Genomic DNA, 23,356 nt, shown 5'->3' with positions numbered 1-23,356 from the left:
CCTTCCTTGGAGACACACAGTCCACAGCTGACCTCCCAAACCAGAAAGGAAAATGGCCCTTCCCAAAAAAACCCCAGCTTCCTCTCAATCCAAAGAACTTTTTGACATCTGAAAGCAGGAAGGAAAAATTACTGCAACTAACTGCAATCCCAGCAGCTGTCTGGCTGTCAGAAAAAAAAAAAAAAAAAGAAATCATCCTGATTTCTATTCCTGATTTCTATTTTTTCTTGTTATTTGTGGAAGAGTTTACCAGCACTACTACTACCTCTGGGTAGATCCTTTTTACACTGGTTTTGAGACAGCGTGGCTGGGTTTTTGTGCAGAAGCCTAGCAGGACTGTTATCAGTATGCCATGTCCATGGCTTATGTGGCTGCCAGAATTGTGCCTGGCACACAGGCAGAGCTGGCACGGGGCACGTGATCTCTGAGGAAGCTTGTTGCTCCACAGAACTTCCCTCACAGTTACTGGGAATCATCTCTCAAAGCACAGCAGCTCGCATAGTCAATCCCGAGACTCATGCTGCCTTTCCACAGCTCTGCAACCAGTGCCCTAATTTTACCCGAAACCTCCTAAACGCAGTCCCATGGAGTACACACACTTACGCGGGCATCTGGGCTGCTGATTTTGCAGTTCCCATGGCCAGCCATGGCAGAGAGTGGGCCAAGGGGGATGTTCCTGGGTGTTGTTTCATGGGGGTACTCTGGAAGTTGCAGGCATGTACATAGATGTGTGCAGCACCATTGCCATGCCTTTTTCTAGAATCTGTGCCAGGACTTCTGATCCTGGGACTAAGGGTGTGGATGTCTGTGGATAAGCAGCGGGCTTGGTGGAGTGCACTCCCCTCCCCTGAAGCTCTGTTCAAGATCTCTGTGGCAGGGGCACATGCACTGTGACACCTCTGAAGCATGGTTTTCCCACCTGACCAAGAACATAGTCTTCATCTACTTGAAATAAACGCAGCACTGCTTGTTAGTCCTTTCCTACTCCACAGGAGGCTTGACATTAGCAGCAGGGTGGTGCATCTGCTGGAGAAGCTTTTGCAGCAGTAGGAAAAGGAGGAAGCAATAATTAAGAAGAGTAATAGAAGAGTGAAGAGGCTGATCAAGGTGGAGTTGGAAGGAGTACTTTATTTAGTAGTCTTGGAAAAACAACACAGTGGAGAAGATGAAAAGCGTAAGGCGACTTGCTGCCTTTCGTTTAGAGGAATGATTATGTGATAGCTCTTTTTACACTGAGATGAATGAACTTCAAGATGTTTCAGGACCTCTCAGTACTTAAAGAATTCTTTTGTGTTTAGCTTGCACTGAGGGACTTTACACTGGTGAGATCCAGTCATTGTTCAACCCAGAAGAGTTTGAAATTCCTGTTTTGACAATTTTGAGTGAAATATCTGTGTTAGTATCTTCAAAGTAGAATTCTTTTGACAAGGACCAAAATTGCTTTTTGTAACTACTGGGAACAGCCAGGTGGTTTACTTCAGAACTTCAGTAGTTCTCCAAACCTGAACTGCTAATACAGATGTAGTATTTGTTTGGTGTCTGAGTAAAAATAAAGCCTTACTCACTGGGGGCTTGCATTTGATAGAAGTGTAATTTAAGCCCAAATCTCCAAAGCTGAAAGCCTACTTGAGTTTCTTATTATATCACTTGGTCTCAAGTGATTTTATTACTGAAGTGTCAAATATATTAAAGTGATAGAGCCATCTTAAACTTGAAGAAAAGCAGAGAAATAGCATGCTGGTAGGAAAATAGCAACTGTAAAATCTTGAGTGATAAAGTACAATGTCATAGTGTAAACCATAAATGACAACACACTGTAACAAAGTGGAAGGTTTCATGGCTTTTAACAGCTCGATGAAATGTCACTACTCACTCTTCTCCCACCCCCCTCCTTTTTAGAAATAGTGATTGCTTGGATATTTCAGGGTTTCCATATCAATCTTAAGGCCAGTGTAAATCTGCTTTATGATGTCCCCTAATCTTCCAAATAGTTGCAGATAACAACTGTTTTATTATGTATTATGTAGTACAAATGTTCCCTGGCTGTCAGAAGGATGAGGGAAAGGGCACGAGGGAAATCATGGCTATCCATGTATTGTATTGGGTTATTGTCTTCAGTGATATTAAACTCTCTAGGATGGGGAGGTTAAGTGCAGACAAGTGGTATACTGGATTTCCATGGAAGACATGTGATTCCTGTCTGCAAGCTACGTATATTCTGCTTTAAGTACAATTTATCTGAGATAGGTTTCAAAAAAATTACTTAAGTACATGCAGATCTCTTTGCTGTCTCCCTCCTATAGCTAAGTTCCAAATGTATATAGCTTGTAAACAGGCACTGGGAGTTTTCTATTGCAAAATTGCTAATTATGATCTTTAAATGATGCTTTTTTCCTTTAGAAGGCAAACATTTCCTTTTTCAACATCATTAATAATTATAAAATAATAATAATAATGTACAACAGTACTTGTCTATTGTGTTTAACTACTTAGTACCTAATATCCACACTTACACTGACTATAAAATTACTCATTAAGTGTTGTTTTCATTGCCTCTGGTCATTTTGTCAGCATTCTGCTTGATAGTCTTACAGGCAGCAAAGATAAGGATTAGTTTTCTCAGCTCTTTGAGATAAGGTGATATTAGCTCTGTGTTACACTGAGTTTTCAGATTTTAATGTTTTCACAGTAGGAAGTACAGAAAAGGAATTTACCTTTGCAGGTAGGGTTGTTACCCTCACTTGCAACTACCTTCACCAATCCTATCTAGAAATGACTGTAAATGCTGGTGGTATGGCAATACATTCTAGTTGTGTACATGTCCTGGCCTTGTTGATTTTTGTTGGGTTTTAATAGCATATGTCAGTCTCATAGAGTATTGATAGGTATTAATAGGTCTAGAATTAAAGAAATTTTCTTTTGATAATCAGTAACATTTTATATAAGAGTTCTGTTACAAATAAACCATATACATACTTCATGTAAGTTTTCGGTTTGGTATGGTGATGACTTTGCCTTGTAAACATATTCTCTCGAGTTTGAAAATAACAGCAGGGATTTATGTAGTGTTTATAAAAAATGAAAGCTATGCTGTTATCTTCTGATGCAAGCATGCATTCCTGGGCCTTCTATGTTTCCATTTTCTTAAATTCTCAGGCAGAGGTGTAGAAACATGCATAGTTTGATTGTGGATGAGCTGTATTTTTAATGCAAACACAGGTCAGATGCATCTGGAGCTTCTGGATTTCACTCTCTCAGGTTGCTGAAAGTCTAAACATGTATTCCCACTGAAGAGAGAAGCAGTGAGCAATGTTATATTATCCTCTTCAGTACGTGTATCAGATAGGCTTCTAGGATTGGGTGTAATTCCCCCAAGTTTTCTTGAATATGACCATAAAAGGAAGGGTCTAATGCTTACAAGTCTTGGAATGTAACAGTGGTACTAGAATTTGAAATATTAAACTGAAATAAGATAACTCTTTAAATAGAGAAAACTCAAATTGGATTAATAATATAAATAAAAGTAAAACATTTCAAAGAAAATCTACCCTCCTGACTTGCTCATCTGTGAAAAAGTGTGTCTTTCCCTCCTGTCCTGCTTGTACAACATGCGTTATTGGCCTAGGCTGCTCCCATGGCTTGCATCATTTGCTGGATCACTGAAAAAAGCTCTTACTGTTCCAGAAGCTTGGGTATTTTCTATTCTACAGGCAATATCCCCCTCCTGCTCTCAGAAGTTTGTCTCCCCTTTTCTTTCTCTCCAGTCTGATAGTACCTGAAAAAAAGAGTCTTTCTTTCACGAGACTAAATTTTACTTGAAACCTTATCTGTGTGGTATAATGAATAAATAAGTAATAATGCAGTACAGGTAAGATACGAGGATTTCATATATAAGTAGATTCATATTGCATTGATAGTGAAAGAAATTAGAATGTTTAAACTTACATTTATTGTAGTGTTTTCTAGTGAATGACAACCTCTTAAAGAGTAGTTTTACTACTATTTTACTACAAGGAAAGAAGAGTTCCCCTGTAAGACAGAGTAACTCCTTTGTTCTGAACTTATATGTCTTCAGATATCTCAAGAACTTCCTAGATAATTTAGCTTTTTAGTCTTATCAGTAATGTAAAACTATTTCAAGCAAAACTCCTGTACTTGGTATGTCTGACTGGCATGTAACCATGCTTCTGGAGTATTCCAACTCATGACTTCCTGGGATGTTTCTACTTCATCCTGTTTTCTATTCGCTTATTAGTCTTTGTTTCTTCTTAGTCTGCAGTTTTTCCTGTTAGCTTATTAGCCTATGTTCTGTGCACAGTTCCATGCAGTTTTAACTCTGTTACATGTACACCCCTACACACTGATGTCTAATTGAAAAATTTAAAGACAGTGAGCAGGTTTAGATTCTAAGTGTTACACAGCTGTCTGCCTCTGGAACTTAAGAAACCTCTGACAGCTGAGTTCATTCTGTTGCTCTTGGGGAATTAGTAATTTGCTTTTAGTTCAGAAGATGCCACATTTTCGTGCCACAACAAGCAGGTCAGGACAAATGCACAGTGCTTGTCACAGGCTCCCATGCTCATTCTAACAGAACTTACTATGTGTTAAATTGTCCATCCTGGTGTACTGATGAAATATTCAGTACTAGTTTTGTGACAGAATACTATACACTGTTGAGGTAATAAATATTTTCTCATGGTGATACAGATGGCTGACATTGCTGCTGGTCTATCACATTTCTCAAGCTTGAGTCCTTTGCTGCCATGCATAGTCTGTCTTCAGGCTTCTGCATACAAAAAATTAAAATCTAAAAATGAGAGGAAAAATGACTTCTTAAATCTAAATGTCTTTCTGAATTTTATTTACATTTGGTTAAGGGCGTAAGATTTCTTGTCTCAGATTTTGAGTAGTTTACAACACTGTAGTAGAGAAAATATTACTACCTATTAATTTGTGTTTCAGACTTAGCTAGTTATGACAGAATTTGCATTATGAAATGCCTTGTTTGCATCCATTCAAAAAAGCTAGAATTGAGAAATACAAGCATTATCTGCATAAAAGAATGAGTGGTTAGAGTGTCACTTAAAAATTTGCAAAACATTGCTATTGATTTTTTTTTTTGCTCTAATGTGTAAAATAATTAGCTTCAGTCCATTCTCATTTTACAAAAAAAGAATTTGTTACGGTGTTTTTTGCAAAAAGGAAATTGTCCTAAATTTATTGAACCTAGATTGTGTCGTTCATCAACTTTCTGTGTCATACTGGCTTGTCCTGTTAATGTCCTGCACCTGTTGATTGTATGAAAGTTGTTTTTTTCTGGGGCAACAGCAGATCTGGAAAAACTTTTAATATGTTGTGAATGTTTTGTCAGTACAGGTCTCCAAGTTAGCTGATGTTATGGTCAGACATGGTGTGAAGAAAGGAGATCGTGTGGTCATCTACATGCCCATGATTCCACAGACAGTGTACTGTATGCTGGCATGTGCAAGAATAGGAGCCATCCATAGCCTGATTTTTGGTGGATTTGCGTCTAAAGAGCTTTCTGTTCGCATTGATCATGCAAAGGTAATACATATTTGGAACAACAAGCACCATTGCATTAGCTACTCACATAAGTCAATGTCAAAAACCTGTTTTGTTTTGTTTTGTTTTTTTCCCAGAGAAGATAACAATATTTCTCTTTGTATGGCATGCAGTTGCAATTTGTTTATAATACCTAACATTGCAATATGAACAAAGTACTACATCTGTGCTGAGGTTGATACTTTTATAGCAGACATTGAGATATAAATTTTGACCTCTTTTAAAAAAGCATGAATTTAATGTGCTGCTGTCTGTTTAGAGCATATTTTCTTCTCCCATTTGTCCATCATTTTTAAAAAGCATCACCTTAAAATTGGCTTTTCACCCAACATTTTCCTTAAGTGTATGAGGAAAATGCTGCCAACCCTAAATGACTTCACTGGTTTACTTGATATTTAGACATATTAGGTAGTACTTTTTTTTTTTCAGCTGTAAACCTACTTAATCTAATTTCTACATGAATCAAGGCAGCTGGGGAACCAGTTGCCTTAAGTAAGTGACTCTGCAGAGAACATAATTAGTAGAGGTGAATGTTTTAAAGACTTCTAAGTTCAGCACAAATTGAGTTTGTTTATGAAGCATTATGTAAGTCTTTGTAAGTGAAAATGAAAATAGCACTTTAATAATCTATTTAATAGCTTATATGTGCATATTAGTAGCTTGTGTATGCATTAATTTTAAACCAGCTAACAATGTTTGTACTGGAGGTGTCTGTTCTTGTTTTCTACCAGTGAACAAGACAAAAAATCTTTGTCATCTTGATCAGTCACCCGGATCATTCAGACCATCTGTGGTATCCCTGTATCACTGAAATCACGCTGGTTAGACTCATAAGCCAGAACATTATGGATGGTAAAGTTCACAGGATTTGTGGAACTTTTACTTTGATTTTGTGCACAGAATTGCTTTTCAGATCACCAAAGCTTGAATGTTATGGATATCTGTAAATAGAAAGTTTTCCCCACCTTGATGTTTTAACAAAGAAGTTAATAAAATGACTGAAATGGTTTGTAGGAATTGTGGATAAAAAGCTGGGGGAAGGCTAACAACAGCTCCATGTTTTTCCCTATCTTTCTTCCCACTCCCCCACTTTTTTAACAAGCTATAAAAATTAATTTGAACTTACAGAATGAGGGAAAAATAATGTAGAAGAAAAAATTCTAAACTTTAAAAATGAAGGTTGCTACAATACAAACCATCTAGCATGTTTACTATTAGAATATTTTGCAAATATTAAGTAGTTAATTCCAGTGGATTTTCTCTGGGAAACAATGGGAGGCAGCACCGTAATCATAATCCTTGCTTCATGCATTAAAAAAGAAAACAGAGAAAGTTTAAGTGATTTACCCAAGGTCACACAGCACGTCTTTTGAAGGGTTAGCTATAGAATTACTAGCTGCAGGGCATGGATTAAATCCTAATTTACATTGCCTTTTTGTTTCTTTAAAAGGCAGATCTAAATACCGCGGATGATTTTTGATCCCTCTGATGTGTAATGAAAGTGTAAGTAAAGAGGAGAGACACATCCTCAGTCTAAATTTCAAAACATGCATCAATTTTGAAACACGGTAAAGCTTTCTTGATAAGTGAATTGAACACTACTGAGGTTATCTTTAAGATATGTATATAAGTAGCTATGATAAATGGTATTCTGCTGAACTCAGAAGTTAATTGAAGCAGCCTCAAAAACCCCTAACCTTTCTATGAAGCTTATATGTGAATTGGTTTAGATGATGTGGTACAGGACCTAGTGTTGATAAGATTAATTAGAAAGAGTTAAATATGTGCAGTGGAAAGCTGGCTATGAGATGTTCTTGTGGAAGAAAGGTCAAACTTGACATTTTATTGGGAGATCTAAGTGAAAGAAATAACAAGCACTTTCTAGTGACTATGAAAAGATACATATATTTACCAGTTTACCTTAATTTATCTTGAATTTTATAGGTCTGGGAATGCTGCAAACTCCTGCAGCTGATAATTTCTACTCTTGTCAGGTATTGGCAGGTTACAGATACTCTGTGGTGAATTGCATTGAAGTGGTATAGAGTGTAGGAACAGGCATTTCTTGTCATCTTTCCTTTCACCTGAATCTGGGAATTTTGCAATATCAAAACTAGATACTTTCATAGAATCATAGAATAGTTTGGGTTGGAAGGGACCTTTAAATGTCATCTACTCCAACCCCCCTGCCCTGGGCAGGGACACCTTCCCCCAGCCCAGGTCACTCACAGCCCCGTCCAGCCGGGCCTTGGACACTCCCAGGGAGGGGGCAGCCACAGCTGCTCTGGGAAACCTGTGCCAGTGTCTTACTACTCTCATTGTAAAAACTTCTTTCCTTATACCTAGTCTGAATATGCCCTCTTTTAGTTTAAAACTATTACCCCTTGTCCTATCCCAACAGGATCTGATAAAATGTTTGTGCCCATCTTTCATATAAGCTCCCTTTAAGTACTGAGAAGCTGCGATAAGGTCTTCCTAGATCCTTTTCTTCTGCAGGCTGAACAACCCTAGCTAACCCGGCATTTCTTCATAAGAGAGGTGTTCTATCCCGCTGATCATTTTTGTGGCCCTCCTCTGGACCCACTACAACACATCCATGCCTTTCCTGTTCTGAGAGCTCCAGAGCTGGACACAGTACTCCGGGTGGAGTCTCACGAGAGCGGAGTAGAAGGGCAGAATCATCTCCCTTGACCTGCTGGCCACAGTTCTCTTCATGCAGCCCAGGATATGGCTGGCTTTCTGGGCTGCGAGCACACATTGGCACCTCATGTCCAGTGTTTCATCCACCAGTACCCCAAGTCCTCAGCAGGGCTGCTGTCAATCCCTTCATCCCCCAGCCTGTATTGATACCAGGGATTACTCCTGACCCAGGTGCAGGACGTTGCATTTGGCCTTGTTAAACTTCGTGGGGTTCACATAATCCCACTTCTCAGGCTTGTCCAGGTCCCTTTGGATGGTATCCCGTCCCTCAGGCATATATCGTCTTCACCATTCAGCTTGGCATCGTCTGCAAACTTGCTGGAGGTGTGCTTGATCCCACTGTCTGTGTCAGTGATGAAGCTCAGTAGTTCTAATACAGATCCCTGAGGGACATCACTCTTCTCTGAGCTCCATCTGGACATTGAGCTGTTGACCACTGCTCTCTGGATGGAACCATCCAACCAATTCCTTATCCACCAAACAGTCCACCCATCAAATCCATATCTCTCTAATTTAAAGAGAAGGATGTTGTGGGGGACCATGTCAAATGCCTTACAGAAGTCCAGATAGATGGCATCCATAGATCTTCCCATGTCCACCAAATAGTCACTCTGGAGTGACAGTCAGCTCTGTTCTGCTCCCTTGTCCCTGAGGGCAGTTTCCCAGGGGGTTCTATTGACTAACCCCTTCTACAGCTGGAAGTTTGCTTTCCTAAAATTCAGGGTCCTGACGTTCCTCTTTGCCTGACCCGTATCCCTCAGGACTGTGAACTCCAGCAGTGCACAGTCACTGCAGCCCAGGCTGCCTCCAACCTTGACTGGTTAGCTCACTTGTGTTGGTGACCAGCAAGTCCAGTACCACATCCCTTCTGGTAGGCCTGTCTGTTATCTGGCTTAAGAAGTTATCCTCAGTGCGTTCCAGGAGTGTCCTGGATTGCCTACAGCTCGCAGTGCTGCTTTTCCAGCAGATGGAACGGACATTAGCTATATTTTGAGAAAGAAACATAACATCTGTTTCTTAGTAAACTAGGAAAACTGAGAAAGCAACTTAGAACAATATCCTTATATGCCTGTTTAATAGGGTAGTTGCTATGTCTTCAACAATCAAATTTTCTCATGTTTTTTGAATCATAATAATTTTATAGCAACTCCAGAGGACTTCTTAGATTTCAAGTCAAAACCCTGCAAAATAAAATATAAGTAATGGAGTTTTTCAGATGTGTTTTTTGAAGACGCTTCACTAAAGCAGTGTTGTGATTTGCAAGTGAACAACAATCCTTTGAAATACAAAATGTACAAGACACCCAAGTTACTCAAAACTGTTACTATCTTTCATTGAGGTCAGAAATACTGTATTTCTCACTTACTTGCAGTTGCCGCATTTGGAAGTTTTAATAAGGCCTCCTTGAAAGAATGAGCTCATATTTTTTAATAGTCTATTCTGAATAGGACATAGTTCCTGTGAAGAGGTATGACTATGAATGGTTACCCTTACTTCTCCTTATAAGATGATCAAATCTTTTGAGTGATTAGGCAGCAAGTTCAGCTGCTGATACTTAGAATGTACAATTGCCTTATTATAGTTGCAATCTGGTCTTTTCTTGTCTTGAAGCACTGTTTATTTTTGGAATAATTATTGTAGATTAGAAAGCACTATCTTGTATTTTATCTTTAACCATTTCTATAGTATGATTCAGGCCTCTTACTTCAGAGCACTGTATAATATATATCTGGCAGCACTTAATGTGCATGGCAGTCTGACATGGGCCATCTAACCACAAAGCCAGTGCAGTACCAGCAGGTGCAGCAGTGCTATATAATGACTGTGTCAGCACTGGATTTCTTTAAAATGCATGTCACTTTTTCTAAAGAGGACTGAGGCACAACGGAAGTGCAGTAAGTTTGAGCACAGGCTTGCGATCAGATATGTGGCTGGGGCATGAAGAGGAGAGAGCTTTGTGTCTTGAATGCTGAGGGTCTGAGTGATGGATGTCTCAGTAATCATCTTCATGACATGCCTGACATTTTGTGCTCCAAAATGAGTTGGTTTTCGATTTTGGCTTTTTGCAGCTTTATTAGCTGGCCCTATACAATATATTTTTTGCCTTTTCTAAACTTTGCCTTGTATGCTATTAGAGACTATAGAAGAATTCGTGGTAGTAGTCTTTACAGCAGAGTAAAATTATTGGTCTGGCACTATTGAGCCTTGCTTTGTCCCTTTCCCTTTTCCAGTTCTTCATATTGTTTTTTTTTTTTTGTTTTTTTTTTTTTTTTTTCCTAAAACTCACTGTTGTTGGCACTCCTTCTCCAGAAAACCTTTGAACTTTCCTGGTTTTCCTTCAAAGTAGTTATATTTCTATCTAATCCTGTCATGCAGGACTACATGGAGGACTACAGGAGGTTGGAAACGGGTGTGTAAAAGCAACATGGGGGCAGAGATGCAGGGGAAATAATGTCAATAGGCAGAGAGGTAAACAACTAGAAAACGGCACTTAAAGCCAGCAATGGACCTTTGATTTACACAGAGTGGTGCATAATTCTTCCAAGTAGCAACACTTGCTTAGGAAATACATCACCTTTGCCAATTCAGTATTGCTTATTTTTAGACTTCCTTACTGCATACAAAGCAGTTGTTGAGCAGAGGTGGCACCATTTACAAATGACTGTAAAACTGGTGTTGACAAATCTTTCATCTTAACAACTGAATAGAACTGTGTTAATATCTTACATTAGTTACAGCCTAACTTCAGGGTAACCTCCAGCTGAAGTTTCAGTTTAACTGCATTGTATTGTATTGTCTTTTATTAAAATCAGTGCATTCCAAAAGAGAAAGATGACAAATGCTGAAATTTGAAAGCCCACCTGAAATCTTTATTTTGAATACACAGAAATTAGCAAACTTCCCTGAATGGCAGATTTGAACAGGAGACATTTTATTACTGCACAAGATAGCAATTTAATTAGCGCTTTCTGTGCTAAGTTTAATGACGCCTAAACTGTGGCATTGTGGTTTGTGCCTACTTAATGACGTTTATGCTAATGCGTACAATTAGTAAACTATCTTGATCAAGATACATATGCTTGTAAAATCCCAAAAGCAAAGAGATTGAAGACTCATTCTTCTCCAGTTAAAATGTTCTAACACAGCTTCTTTGGTGCTACTTTTTATTTCCTGAAATACAAGAAATAAAAATACTGATCTTGGGATGTAAGTCAAAGTAGTTTATATACAGATTTCTTGATTTAGAAAATCTTACATAAAACCTGAAGTTAATTTAATGACAAAGATGCTAAATCCACATTTGAAATAGAAATTATTATAAAAAAACCCAGAACTGTGGAAATCTTGATTTTTTTAGTGATTTTGAATCCTGAATCCTGCAACCATCACTTGAAAGACTCTAGCTTTACTTTCCTCATGTGCCTTATGACTTTAGCTTATTCTCTTCCTGTATTTCTAGTTTCCTGGCATTTCTTGTTTGCCTTCCTTTTCCTCTTTCTCCTCTTTTCCCTCCTGTGCCATTTAATTGAAGGCTGGAAAAGAGCCAGCAAAGTGCTACAGCTAGTTTTGAAATATGCCATTGGGTGCAGGCAGATAATTAGAAAGCAGGCTAGAAAGGACCGATAATTGTTGACGTCACTGTAACACTTTTCCTTAATGGAGGGGCTAAGATAGAGATGGGTTTTTCTCTCTGTTCATTAATTTTTGTGTGACTTACAAGAACTGAGTGCTGTTGATTTCTGACTCAAATTTGGTTTACAATGGTAAAGAGTGTCAGAAGTTACTAGTGTGTTCCTGAACAAAAAACAGATGCATGGACAGCAAGATCACACAAACTTGATTTCCTCAGAAAACCGATTTAGACCCGTTTCTAATTATCTGAAGATAGATATAAGCACTGAGCATCATTAATCAAAGAATTTAATGGAAAACATGTTATTAGGTTACATATATTAAATAGATTGCAAATTTATATATTAACAATCTAACTTCTTTATTTTAGCCCAAACTTATTGTAACAGCAAGTTTTGGAGTAGAACCGAAAAGGAAAGTGGAATACATATCCCTCCTAGAAGGAGCACTGGCAAGGGTACAGAGCAAACCTGATAAAGTTCTCATTTACAAGCGACCTAATTTGGTGGGTGTACAGTTGTTGTGCTTTTATGTCATCTTTCAGATGTGTATGTAGTGCATGTGTCTTTTCTCTTTTACAAGTAAAATGTTTAGTGTATCTGTTGTAGTTTGCTTTTGAATTTTATGGGATAACTTTATATTCATAAGATCTAAATAGTAAGTAGAACTAAAACAGCAGAGAGATTACTATACAGAAAACTGAATAGTACTTTACAAAAAAATTAATAGTACATAGTTTTTGACCCAATTCAGTTTCTTCTACCTGTTTTTTTTTTTTTTTTGACAATTTTCCATTTTTCAATGGGCAGGGCCATGTTCCTCTTGTCCCAGGCCGCGATCTTGACTGGGAAGAAGAGCTTGCAAAAGCACAATGTTATAAATGTGTCTCTGTTCCCTCAGACCATCCACTTTATATTCTTTATACATCCGGAACAACAGGTTTGCCCAAGGTAAAGGACTATCTATAGTCGAAGTGTCTGTTTGCAGTTCCACATGAGAAGATACTTAATTAAAAAGGTTGAAAATGTTTGCCAGTGCTATAAATGATAAGAATTGCTAGAAATGTTTTAATCTCATTTATTCACATTTCACTACTTTAAAGACAGTGTCTAGGAATAAATTCATATTTGTTTATTTAAATAGTAGTAATATAAAGATAAACTTCATTTACTTCAAAATGTTTGTACAGTATAAACTTTTACAGACAGCAGAATGTCCTATATCCTTTAATATCTTCTGTGTTCTAACTGTTTCAGATAAGTGTAGTATAGTCAATAAATGGCAAGATTAGTTAGTATATCACTTGTGGGGATAGCATGTATTGCTGAATAGTCTTTGCTTATTCATTATTTACATATTAGCTCATCTTCCCATAGATAAGATGTAGTGAATGACATTACAGATTAAATGGAATTAAGCATGTTCTGAAGGCTTATATTACTGAATAGTTCTGGGAACATAACTCAAATGAAAATGAAAGAGTAGACTGAGTAAGTAAAAACTAACATAGGGCGTTCTTTGAAAATGTTTGCTTTCAAATGTCAATAAGTATTTATGATCTATTTTTAAAATATTTTAAAAGCAAACTTTTGAGTGTTTGCTTGGTACTTACAATTCTCTTTTAAAGTGTAGAAGATAAGCTGAATATAATTTTCTGGTGATGGTTTTACCACCACAAATTCAGAGACACATTCCTGGATATGGCAGTATTTAGACTACTACCAGGAAATTATTTAATGATGTGGCTTATAAAGTTCAGAATCTATGGGGAAGTAAGGGAAAACAAACATCAATTTTGCTGAGAAAAAATGTCTTCTGCTTTTGCCTTGAATGTGGGCACTTTAAAGCAACATATGTATCTTGAATTATTTAATTATATGGTCAAAAGGTCCAAGAGAAGATCTTTTGTTGTAACAGGTGTTTTCTTTGACTGTTAGTTTCAAAATATAGTATCTCTGAGATAAAAGTTCTCAGAAGTTTACTTCACTGTGTTGGCTCTCCAACACAGTGAACAGTGTGGCCAACAGTGGCCAGAAAACTATAGACACCTTGAATGAATCACCCTTATAAGAGGGAGATTGTCAACTAGTGCTGAGCTACAATGAATAACTTAATGAATAAAATAGCTTTTTTATTCATTTAAGGAACTTGCTTTAAAATGGTGGTAAAATTTTAATGCAAGCAAATTCTTTTAAATGCAAGTAAAATTACTCACTTATTATCCTCGTAACAAAACTTTTGTTAATCTGAGATCAGGGACTAAGTTAAAAGCTGAGACTAACAAAGGCAGTCTGCTTTCTGAAATTTGTGAAGTGTTAGTTAACCACTCTCTGCTGTGGCAGTCTCCATTTTAATGAGCTGATATGTCTCCACAATCCCTCATTTCTTGCACAAGGCTTGACAGTGCCTATTTCATTCCATTAACTACATAATGAGAATTTTCCATGCCTAGCACAGGTAGCTGCATTGTAATGTCTGCACTGTAGAAATTTGTTTGGTCAGATGAATCTCATCTGAATTTTATTTCAGGACACAGTTTACTTAGTTCTTTCTTCTAGAAATAGTGTACTAGAAGATGATGAAATGTATATTAATCATACAAATACTACACAATTTTTCAAAATTTTTCCTATTAACAGTGTTACAGAGCTGGTTTTTGGCTTACCAAGGTGCATGATGCTGTTGATACTCTCTCATTCTAATTTTCAAATCCCTCTTTTAGACTAAGACTGGGATGTTCTTCATTTTGCATTTGTATGTATACCTCAGGCAAGATATTAAAGGTCTCAAAAATAGACATCTGGTTTAAGTCAATTTTCTGACATCTTTAGAAGGAGTCACTGCAGAAAGAGAGCTACATTTCAGGAAGTAATTCACCCCAGTTGTTTTAGGGATCGGCTATTCCACAGCTGCTCCTATTTTTTCAGTGATGATACAGAGATACTAGGCAATGAATTTAAAACATGCCTAGCATTTACATGGCCACAGTTTAAGTGAGGTAAATAGGCAATCTCTTATTTTTTGTCAGTGTATATTGACAAAATATTTGTATATCCAGTTTTATTGAGAGAATTCTAGTTTTGTTAGTTGTTTTCTGAAAACTATTGTCATCTAGGCCTTGGGCTTGGTTTTGATGTTTATTTTATTGTATATTTGTTTGTTTGTTCTCCAAAATTACTTCTTCAGTGGGAATGCTTGCACAAGCATGTACTTGTTGGAATGGATTGTTTTCTTAAGTGAAGGGTATTTGAATTAGACAACTTTAAGTCTATTGCTGCTAAAACTCCAAAATCTCACTGAAGACAGGAATATCATTGCGTCCTTCAAATGATCTTAAATATTAAAATTTTCTCATTTAGGGTGTTGTCAGACCAACAGGTGGCTATGCAGTTATGCTGAACTGGACAATGTCAGCTGTATATGGACTTAAACCTGGCGAGGTAATTCTGTTTAAATGTCATGTAAATGTTTTTGAACTCATCTGAAAAAATCCTCGCTATATTTATGTTTTTATTTCATTTTAGGTGTGGTGGGCAGCTTCTGATTTAGGCTGGGTTGTTGGTCATTCCTACATTTGCTATGGGCCCCTGCTTCATGGGAATACTACGGTTTTATATGAGGTATGGTCCATTCCAAAAAGCCAGCCTTTGAAAAGGCAGCGTTTCCTCCAGTTGATGATCCTGTTTATGCCTGTCTATTCTTCATGCTACACATGTTTAAATTGTGTGTATATCTTCAGTGTTTATACTTTCCCATCTATGACAGTAATTCTTAAGGAAAATGTATTTCACTGTCTGTCAAACTTGTCTGCTTCATCTGTATGACTGTTGGTGGTCAGTGAGGCAAGGAACTCCAAAACAGACCTGGAAATGGTAGATGGTGGAGCGTACCTGTGTTGCTGAAGCTTCAACCACAGGCCATTAGACTACCTTTATTATGGACCAAGGAGAGGATGTTTTGTTTTGTGTGCCTGGAGATGACAGATTCTTACTGGATCTGAGTTGGAGGCAATTGGGACCTCTGTGGTTGGAGCCAGAACTTTTAAGAAAACTTGTTTCTTCCCTCTACCACAGCACCTGAAGCCAAGACTCAGATGATATTCAAGGCTTGGTCCTTCTCCTTGGGGGATGAAACTCAGTGGGGTGGAGAGGAAACTAGTCCAATTAGAGTGGCCTGCTGTGTCCTAACTTTGGTGCTCAAAAATCCATCGCACTGTGTTACATTGTTATTTTTTCAGAAGTTATTGTTGATTCTCTAATTACCAGTCAAGAAGATACAGTGTTCCTTGAACCCTCTTCTCCCTTCTTCAGGGAGTGAATCCAGTATCCATCAGTGACAGTGGAAGATATTTTATGTAAAAGCATCGACTTTGTTAGCTCTTAAACGTGCTGAGACTTTGTTGTCTGCATTTACCTGACATTAAGAATTCTGGGTACATCCCAGGTTCTGCAACACTGTTCAGCATGATGCCCACCTAGTAATTGTTCCGTCTTTTTCAATGGTCCCAGAGGCCGAAGTTGTTTTAGCTCTGCTGCTGTGGCACGCTGATCACTTCTGTTGATTTATAATGGTAGTTAGAAACATGTGAACCATTACGGGAAATCCAATGGTAACTCAGAGCATACAAGAACTGCAAGAAGTATAGTGAATATACTGGATACTGAGGGCATAAACAAGCACATGAAACAACCTTTGATGACACTGTGAGTATAGCAATTGTTAGAGCACCATCTGTACCCAGTGCTTCTGGAGCAGGGGAGTCAGCATGACATCGTGGAAACACACCGTTTTACAGACCATCATAGGTGCAGAAGTTCTGCATAAGGAAATGGATATTACAATTAGACTTTCTCTGTCTTCTTGCTACTGTACTGTGCAACTGAAGATGACCGTACTAGAACAGAATTGGATTGTTAATGTTTTCAGGAACAGGCATTATCAAAAGAATCGTTTGTTGTTTGCACAACCAGTTAAATTGGTATCGGCTGAGATATGATTCACCGTTATGAACTTATACACTGCTGTTGGTGGGTAGCTGGTGCTGGGAGTGTGCCTGAATTTTGAGTAAATATGTTTCTGAATCCTGGGGATAATGAAGCAGCATGGACAGTTGTAGTAAGGGGAGGTTGCCTCCAAAATTGTTTGGATGCCACTGCATCAGACACTACAGAACTGGCTATGGCTTGCTACATCCTGTTTTGGAAGTCTGAAATATACTTTATTGCTGGAAGTTCACTCTCTTTCTAAACTTGTAAGTGAGATTCTCAGAAGCAGAAGACACCTCTTGAAGTGAGTCAAGGATCCTCAAGTCTAGAAAAGCAGTGGTCATTAGGAGTGCATCTACATGATATTTCAAATCATAGCAGTAGTACAGTTCTGAAGTAAGTCCTCTGGTTGTCCCATATTGATTTGGTTCATAGAGTGGTTTTCGACATGAATGACATGTTTACAGAGAAAGCTAAGACAGAAGCTTTGCCACTTGGGATAAAAGGATAGGATCCAATGAGTGGGACTGCACTGCTGTGAAGTTTTCTAGAACAAATGGAAAATACATGTGCCAACAGAAAGCTTTAAAACTGTCAAGACCTCCCACCTTATTCTGAAGTACTGCTTGTGCTATGCAAAAGGGCCAAATGCTTATGTGTGGCTTCATATTTACTAATGATAGCCAGATGTCTGCTTGTGCAGACTTTCAGCTGCTCCTTTATTTCTCCCAAGCTTTGGCTTCTATCCTATTTACCAGTCCTGTTTCTTTTGCTTTTCCACTTTTATGAACAACACCTTTCTTACAACCTTCTTAAAATTATTCCTCCTTTCCTACTGCTGCATTTTGCAATAGTGACAACTGTTGCATTGGCCTCCCAGAATATCGAGCAAGGGGCAACCTGGAGCTTAACAGCGTATGCTCTGAAAGGCCCAGACGTTTCTGCAGCAGATGCACGACCCTACTGCTAATGTCAAGCCTGCTGTAGAGTAGGAGAGGACTAACAAGCAGTGCTGCGTTTATTTCAAGTAGATGAAGACTATGTTCTTGGTCAGGTGGGAAAATCATGCTTCAGAGGTGTCACAGTGCATGTGCCCCTGCCACAGAGATCTTGAACAGAGCTTCAGGGGAGGGGAGCGCACTCCTCCAAGCCCACTGCTTATGAGGACATTCACACCTTTAGTCCCAGGAGCAGCGATCCAGGAGAAAAGTCCAGGGAAAAGTGTGCCTACAGTGCTGCACACATCTACATGCCTGCAACCTCCAGAGGACCCACATGGAACTACACACAGGAACATCCCCTCTCTGCCATGGCAGGCAATGGGAACTGCAAAATCAGCAGTCTGGATGCCTGCCTGAGTAAGTGTGTGTACTCTTTTCTTGTACATGTATTGAGCATGGGACTGTGTTTAGGAGGTTTCTAGTAGAATTAGGACTCTGGTTGCAGAGCTCTGGAAACGGTATAAGTCTCTGGATTAACTGTGAAAGCTGCTGTGCCTTGAGAGATGATTCCCAAAGGGCTGTGAGCTGTGAGGGAAGTTCTGTGGAGCAACAAGCTCCATCAGAGCCCACTTGCACCATCCCAGCTCTGCCTGTGTGCCAGACACAGTTCTGACAACCTCGTAAGTCATGGATGTGACATGCCTTGATAATAGCCCTCCTACGTTTCTGCGTAAAATTCCAGCCACATGTCTCTTCCTGTCCTCAAATGCAGTGTATAAAGGACCTACCCCATGGTGGTAGTGGTGCTGGTACTTCTGGTCACCTGTCAGACCCTATCCCTGCCCTGCAATTGAGCATGATACCATTTCTTTGAAATGCAGTGGTGAAGGTAGTGATTGTTGGCAATATATTATCTCTTCCTCTGCCTTAAGTCACACTCAGGAAGGGTCATAAAGGGAGGGGCACTGCAGGCTTGGGTAGAGCACAGTTGAATTAGCCACGTTTACTCAAAACAAATGGATTGAGTGCAGCAAGGGAGAGTGTGGAGCACACAAGTGTGGAGGAGGAGAAAACTGAGGACAGGGAGAAGTATTGGGAATTGGTTCCTTTTTAATCATTGCATAACATTTGCCAGATAGACATTGATGCCCAGTAGTGTTCTTTCCATCCCACTCCATGCACTCCTGAATACTCAGTGGGTTGATGGCTGTTTTCAGTGAAGGAGCAGACAAGTCCTGAGACAAGTGCAATGCTGGTTGCCCCACTTATGACAAAGAGAGCAGAGAACTGTATATACAGGTACTGCAGAAGCCCTGCTCAGTGTTTGAATCTGAAGGAAGGTCTCAGAGGTGTCCTTGCAGATGGTTCAGACTGAAAGAGACAACCTGAATTTGGAAGGTATTGGAAACATTTGCACAGTGTCTGCCCCACATATCCCAGTGTCTTTCAGATGACCAAATGTAGATTGTGGTTCCGTTATGCATTCAGTAAAAGCACAATTAAATTAGCCCTGTGCTGCACCACTGTCAGAGTGTGGGGCAGAGGGGTATGCTGCATCTCTCATGATGCTCATTGGCATTGAGAACATAATGAATGATCTTGTCCTTTCTTGACAAGAAGGCACTGATACTTGTTTTGCTTCTGTGACCAGAGATATGGAAGATAGAGGGTGTAGAAACTTTATCGTAGAGCCTACTGGTGATATGTGAACTGACATGCTGCTGTCATCTACATGAAACAGATAAAAGGGACAGCATGACACTTCCTAGAATAGAAGTCCCTTCCATCAAGGGAGCAGAGCTCTGTAGGGTACCTTTCCATCAGAAAACTTTGAGCTGCATTTTTGGTCCAGTGAACAAGACTAAGTCTAGTGTAAAATAAACCTCAAATAACATCTAATGGGAGAGGTAAGAGCATTGGCATTAAATGGTTTGATCTACTAATCTGCTCTAATTCACTTCACTACGTGCTGTGTAAACAAAGTCTGTGACACCATATGTGCTTGTGTTCATGTTCACATGGTACTATGTTTATTTTTATCAGTAGATGTAGTAGGAAGAAAATTGATAATCTCTCATAGAACAGCAGATTGTGTTTAGGTGACACCGGTGTATGCTGCTTTGTACAGTATTATTTTGTTTATAATTTTTGTAATAGAAAAATGTAAAATAAGAAACAAAATTCAGTGTTTAAAAGCAAAGCAAAACTTGAGGTCTTACAAATGTGTTTTGAAATCTGTTTTTGTCTTTGTGGTTAACTTTTAACTTGTGGTTAACTTTTAAAAGTGTTTACTTTTTCTTCTGTTCATGGAAAGACTGTGAGCAGTGTGTTAAGTTGTTCTATGAAATAGAAAATGAGCTTTTGTCAGGATGTTTTTCTTCCATATAATTTTGTGATCTGTAGGATCTGAGGCAAATAACTTTGGCTTTTAGCTTCTAGGCATTGGACTGATTTTTCAGTCATCTATCAGAAAAGTGGGTTTGCAAAACAAGTATTTTTTCTTAAATATCGAAGTACACAAAGTGCTAACAACAAGCACAAGGGTTTTTTTTCCACAAACAGCTGAGAAGCTCACATGCCTTAATGCTCCCAGCCAATGATTGCAGCAGCTGGAGCAAACTTAAACAAATGGTTATTCTTAAATTGAATCTCAGTGTACCTTTTGTCCAGATAAAGTTTACTGACATGCTTACTTTCAGTGTTCAGCATGAAAGCTTGCAATGAATACATCATTGAAATACATGATGCAGAGAATATCGACAGTGCAACTATGTCCATAAAAATCAGCCATTTATTTGAGTATTGCTTATCCATATCTTTTTTCTGAAGAGTCTCCAGTGTGCTAATCTGGTGGAATCCACTTGCTTCTGTGGATTTAAAAACCGGCTCACTGGAACTTCTGAAAGCTTTTGAGTCAATGACAAGTGTCAGATTGCTGATTGCAGGAGTGATGCTTGGCTCTTAGTGCACATGCGAGTTCTAAAGGACATTAGGAAGCAAGATTATTTCTAGGACATTGCAAACTAAAAGTAATCAAGTAGTTTTTTAAAAAAAAGGGAGGAAAGTGTTTGTTTAAAAGCAGTAGGGCAAACTCCTAGGAAAAGAAAAAAAGGCAGTATTCAAGAGGAACAGGTAAGTGAGAGAACATATTAAACTCATGAGATAGACTCTTACAGAGAGGATTCCTTAGTAACTAAATATATATTCATGTGGAAAAGGGAGTACAGTAAATTTACTGCAGTTCATATGTTCAAATACATACATTTGTATAAGAAAGATAAAAATGTCCAAAAGAACTAACACTATATACTTGTGTACTTGAATTTGCAAATAATTCCAGATGCAGAGGTGAATTTGTGATATTTTGTAGTACATGTGTACAAACCGTACAGCTGTCCTATACATTTTGCTCATCGCAAAGGTTATGCTTGTCAGATTCTTCCTATGTGTTGTTTGTTTATGTAGGGCAAGAATGGATACATCCATGAAAACTCCTAAAGGTTCACTAAATAATTTGGGATTGATTTCAATATCTTAAGTTGTGTAGGCTCTCAATTAATTACTTATGAAAGAAAGAGATCACTGCAGTGTTCTTGTATTACATATAAAAAAGATCATTTTTGATCATTTGTTCATACATGTACATTCCCATATGCAGATGAGTGTTCATAAAGGTAAGTCTACATGCTATGTGAGTATACCTATATAGATAGTAATCTCTTTTTTTCCCCCCTCATGTGCATTACTTATATTTCTAAATGTATTTAATTGTCCACAGTTTTCAGTTGATGTATTCAATTGTTCTATCCACTAATCAAAAAACACTGTTTTTTTTTTTTTTTTTGTATTTTAGAATCCTGTTTTATGAATAATAAGGTCTTTTAAGTTCCTTTGCTTTTTAATCAAGAAACTTTGGAGGCGGTGGACACATAATGTACCTATTCAGAGTATACCGACACTAAATGTGTGAGTTGAGCTGAAATCTGGAGAAGAAAGAAACTGAGCTCTTTTCTAGGCTGATTTTATAACTTGCACAATTTATGCAATATTGGATACTTTTCAAACCCCATCTCAGACTTTATCTCCAGATGCTCAGTATAATTCTGGTATTCAGTTTTGGAGGCTTCAGTTTTGGAGGCTTCAGTGGCTTGAGGATTTCTACAAATAAAAATAATTAAACAGAGAATTCCAGTTACAAATGACTTTCACTAGGAAAATAGAAATAGTAAAAAAAAAAAGAAATATTTTTTCAAGTTTAATTCTGTTACAAAAGAGTTCCATTTTCTAGTTTGTCTGGAAAAACCCCTGTGATACCCCACTAATTTAATAGAATTTTAAGGCTGGAGATCACTGTGGTTGACTTCTCTGATATTCTGAATAACAAGGAGCAAAATTTTTACCCAGTAGCAGAAATGCACATTTATAGAATCAAATATCATATTAGCTTGAGTATTAAATTACTATAGTCTAATTAATGTTTAAACACCTAATAGGTGTTAATTAGCTTCTTCATTCCAAAGGGATTAACTCACCACCACACCAGTTAAGTAGAAGAGGAAAGCAGTGTGAGAAAAATGGCAGTTTCTTGGAGATAAGGAGAAGGCTTTGATAGTTTCATAGTAGCTATTTTTGACTACTGATACACTGGGCCACATTAAAATTGTTGCATAAATTTGGCAGAAGAGAATCATTAAAATAATTACTGCAATGAAGTGGTTTTCATTCTAACAGGTGTAGAGTAAGACAAGAAGGAACAGGGAGGAAAGGGATGAGTTCCTCCAGCAGTTTCTGTTACATAGTCATTTTACAGTATAGTTTTATCTCTGTGTAAATACATGGGGATCAAGATGGTTATCGTCATTATAAAGGATCTCTGAATTTAAAATGTGTTGGTTTTGGAAAACAAAGAGGAAAAATCCTGTTTCCTTAACTGTGAGTATTAAAGAAAAATCAGAGTTAATATCTGGTTGACCTACATGTCCACTTTGTGATATTTTGCTCATGGTGAGAACATTATTAAACAGTAATAGTACATTTCCTGTTTTTCGTTCTTTGAGATGCCACCAATTGAGTCTTCAGACAGAGTTCATGAAATCAGTGTCATCTTTTTGAGGATTAAAAATGAGAAGAGGAATGTTTCTGTACACACAGGGAGAAAAATAAACTTTACAAAGAGGAATAGTGTGTAATTTTTCCTCTGCTCAGAAGACTGTCTTAACAGTGAATATTCATAAATCTGTAGTCCAAGTTTTTTGTAAATGATTGTCTAATGATGAGTTTTGGGCTAGGAAGTATCAATATGCTGTTTAGGTGTGGGGAAAGAACACCTCATCTTTGCCTAGGGACAACCACTATTAAATATAAACTGTGCTGACTTCATACTCTCACTTCTTAAAGTGATTTGTTTATTTTTAAATTATTTAGTAGTTAACAACTTGTCATTCTAACAATTGCTATGGAAACTATATGCTCTTAATTTTTACTTGCTGTGACACCATTGTTAGAAATGTGAAA

General features: G+C 38.0%; 1 protein-coding gene across 3 annotated transcripts in view; it reads left to right on the top strand.

The window, feature by feature from the left end:
- Positions 1-23,356, top strand: part of ACSS3 (acyl-CoA synthetase short chain family member 3) — a 95,279-nt gene that overhangs the window by 13,686 nt on the left and 58,237 nt on the right. The window contains exons 1-7 of one of the 3 annotated variants that reach the window (XM_032999735.2): positions 5,508-5,565; positions 6,315-6,435; positions 7,034-7,086; positions 12,287-12,421; positions 12,726-12,866; positions 15,276-15,356; positions 15,441-15,536. In XM_032999735.2, the coding sequence (XP_032855626.1) occupies positions 7,072-7,086; positions 12,287-12,421; positions 12,726-12,866; positions 15,276-15,356; positions 15,441-15,536 (468 nt within the window). In that variant the 5' untranslated portion in view covers positions 5,508-5,565; positions 6,315-6,435; positions 7,034-7,071. Of the gene's footprint in view, positions 1-5,371; positions 5,566-6,314; positions 6,436-7,033; positions 7,087-12,286; positions 12,422-12,725; positions 12,867-15,275; positions 15,357-15,440; positions 15,537-23,356 lie in introns of those variants that run through there. The other 2 variants (XM_032999733.2, XM_042793428.1) reach the window with 2 other exon arrangements.

The sequence above is a fragment of the Tyto alba genome, unplaced genomic scaffold, assembly GCF_018691265.1.
Source record: "Tyto alba isolate M040663 unplaced genomic scaffold, T.alba_DEE_v4.0 Super-Scaffold_2, whole genome shotgun sequence".
NCBI classification, from domain to species: domain Eukaryota; kingdom Metazoa; phylum Chordata; class Aves; order Strigiformes; family Tytonidae; genus Tyto; species Tyto alba.
The sequence above is the reverse complement of the archived record's forward strand: the minus strand, read 5'-3'. Positions and strand labels throughout refer to the sequence as shown.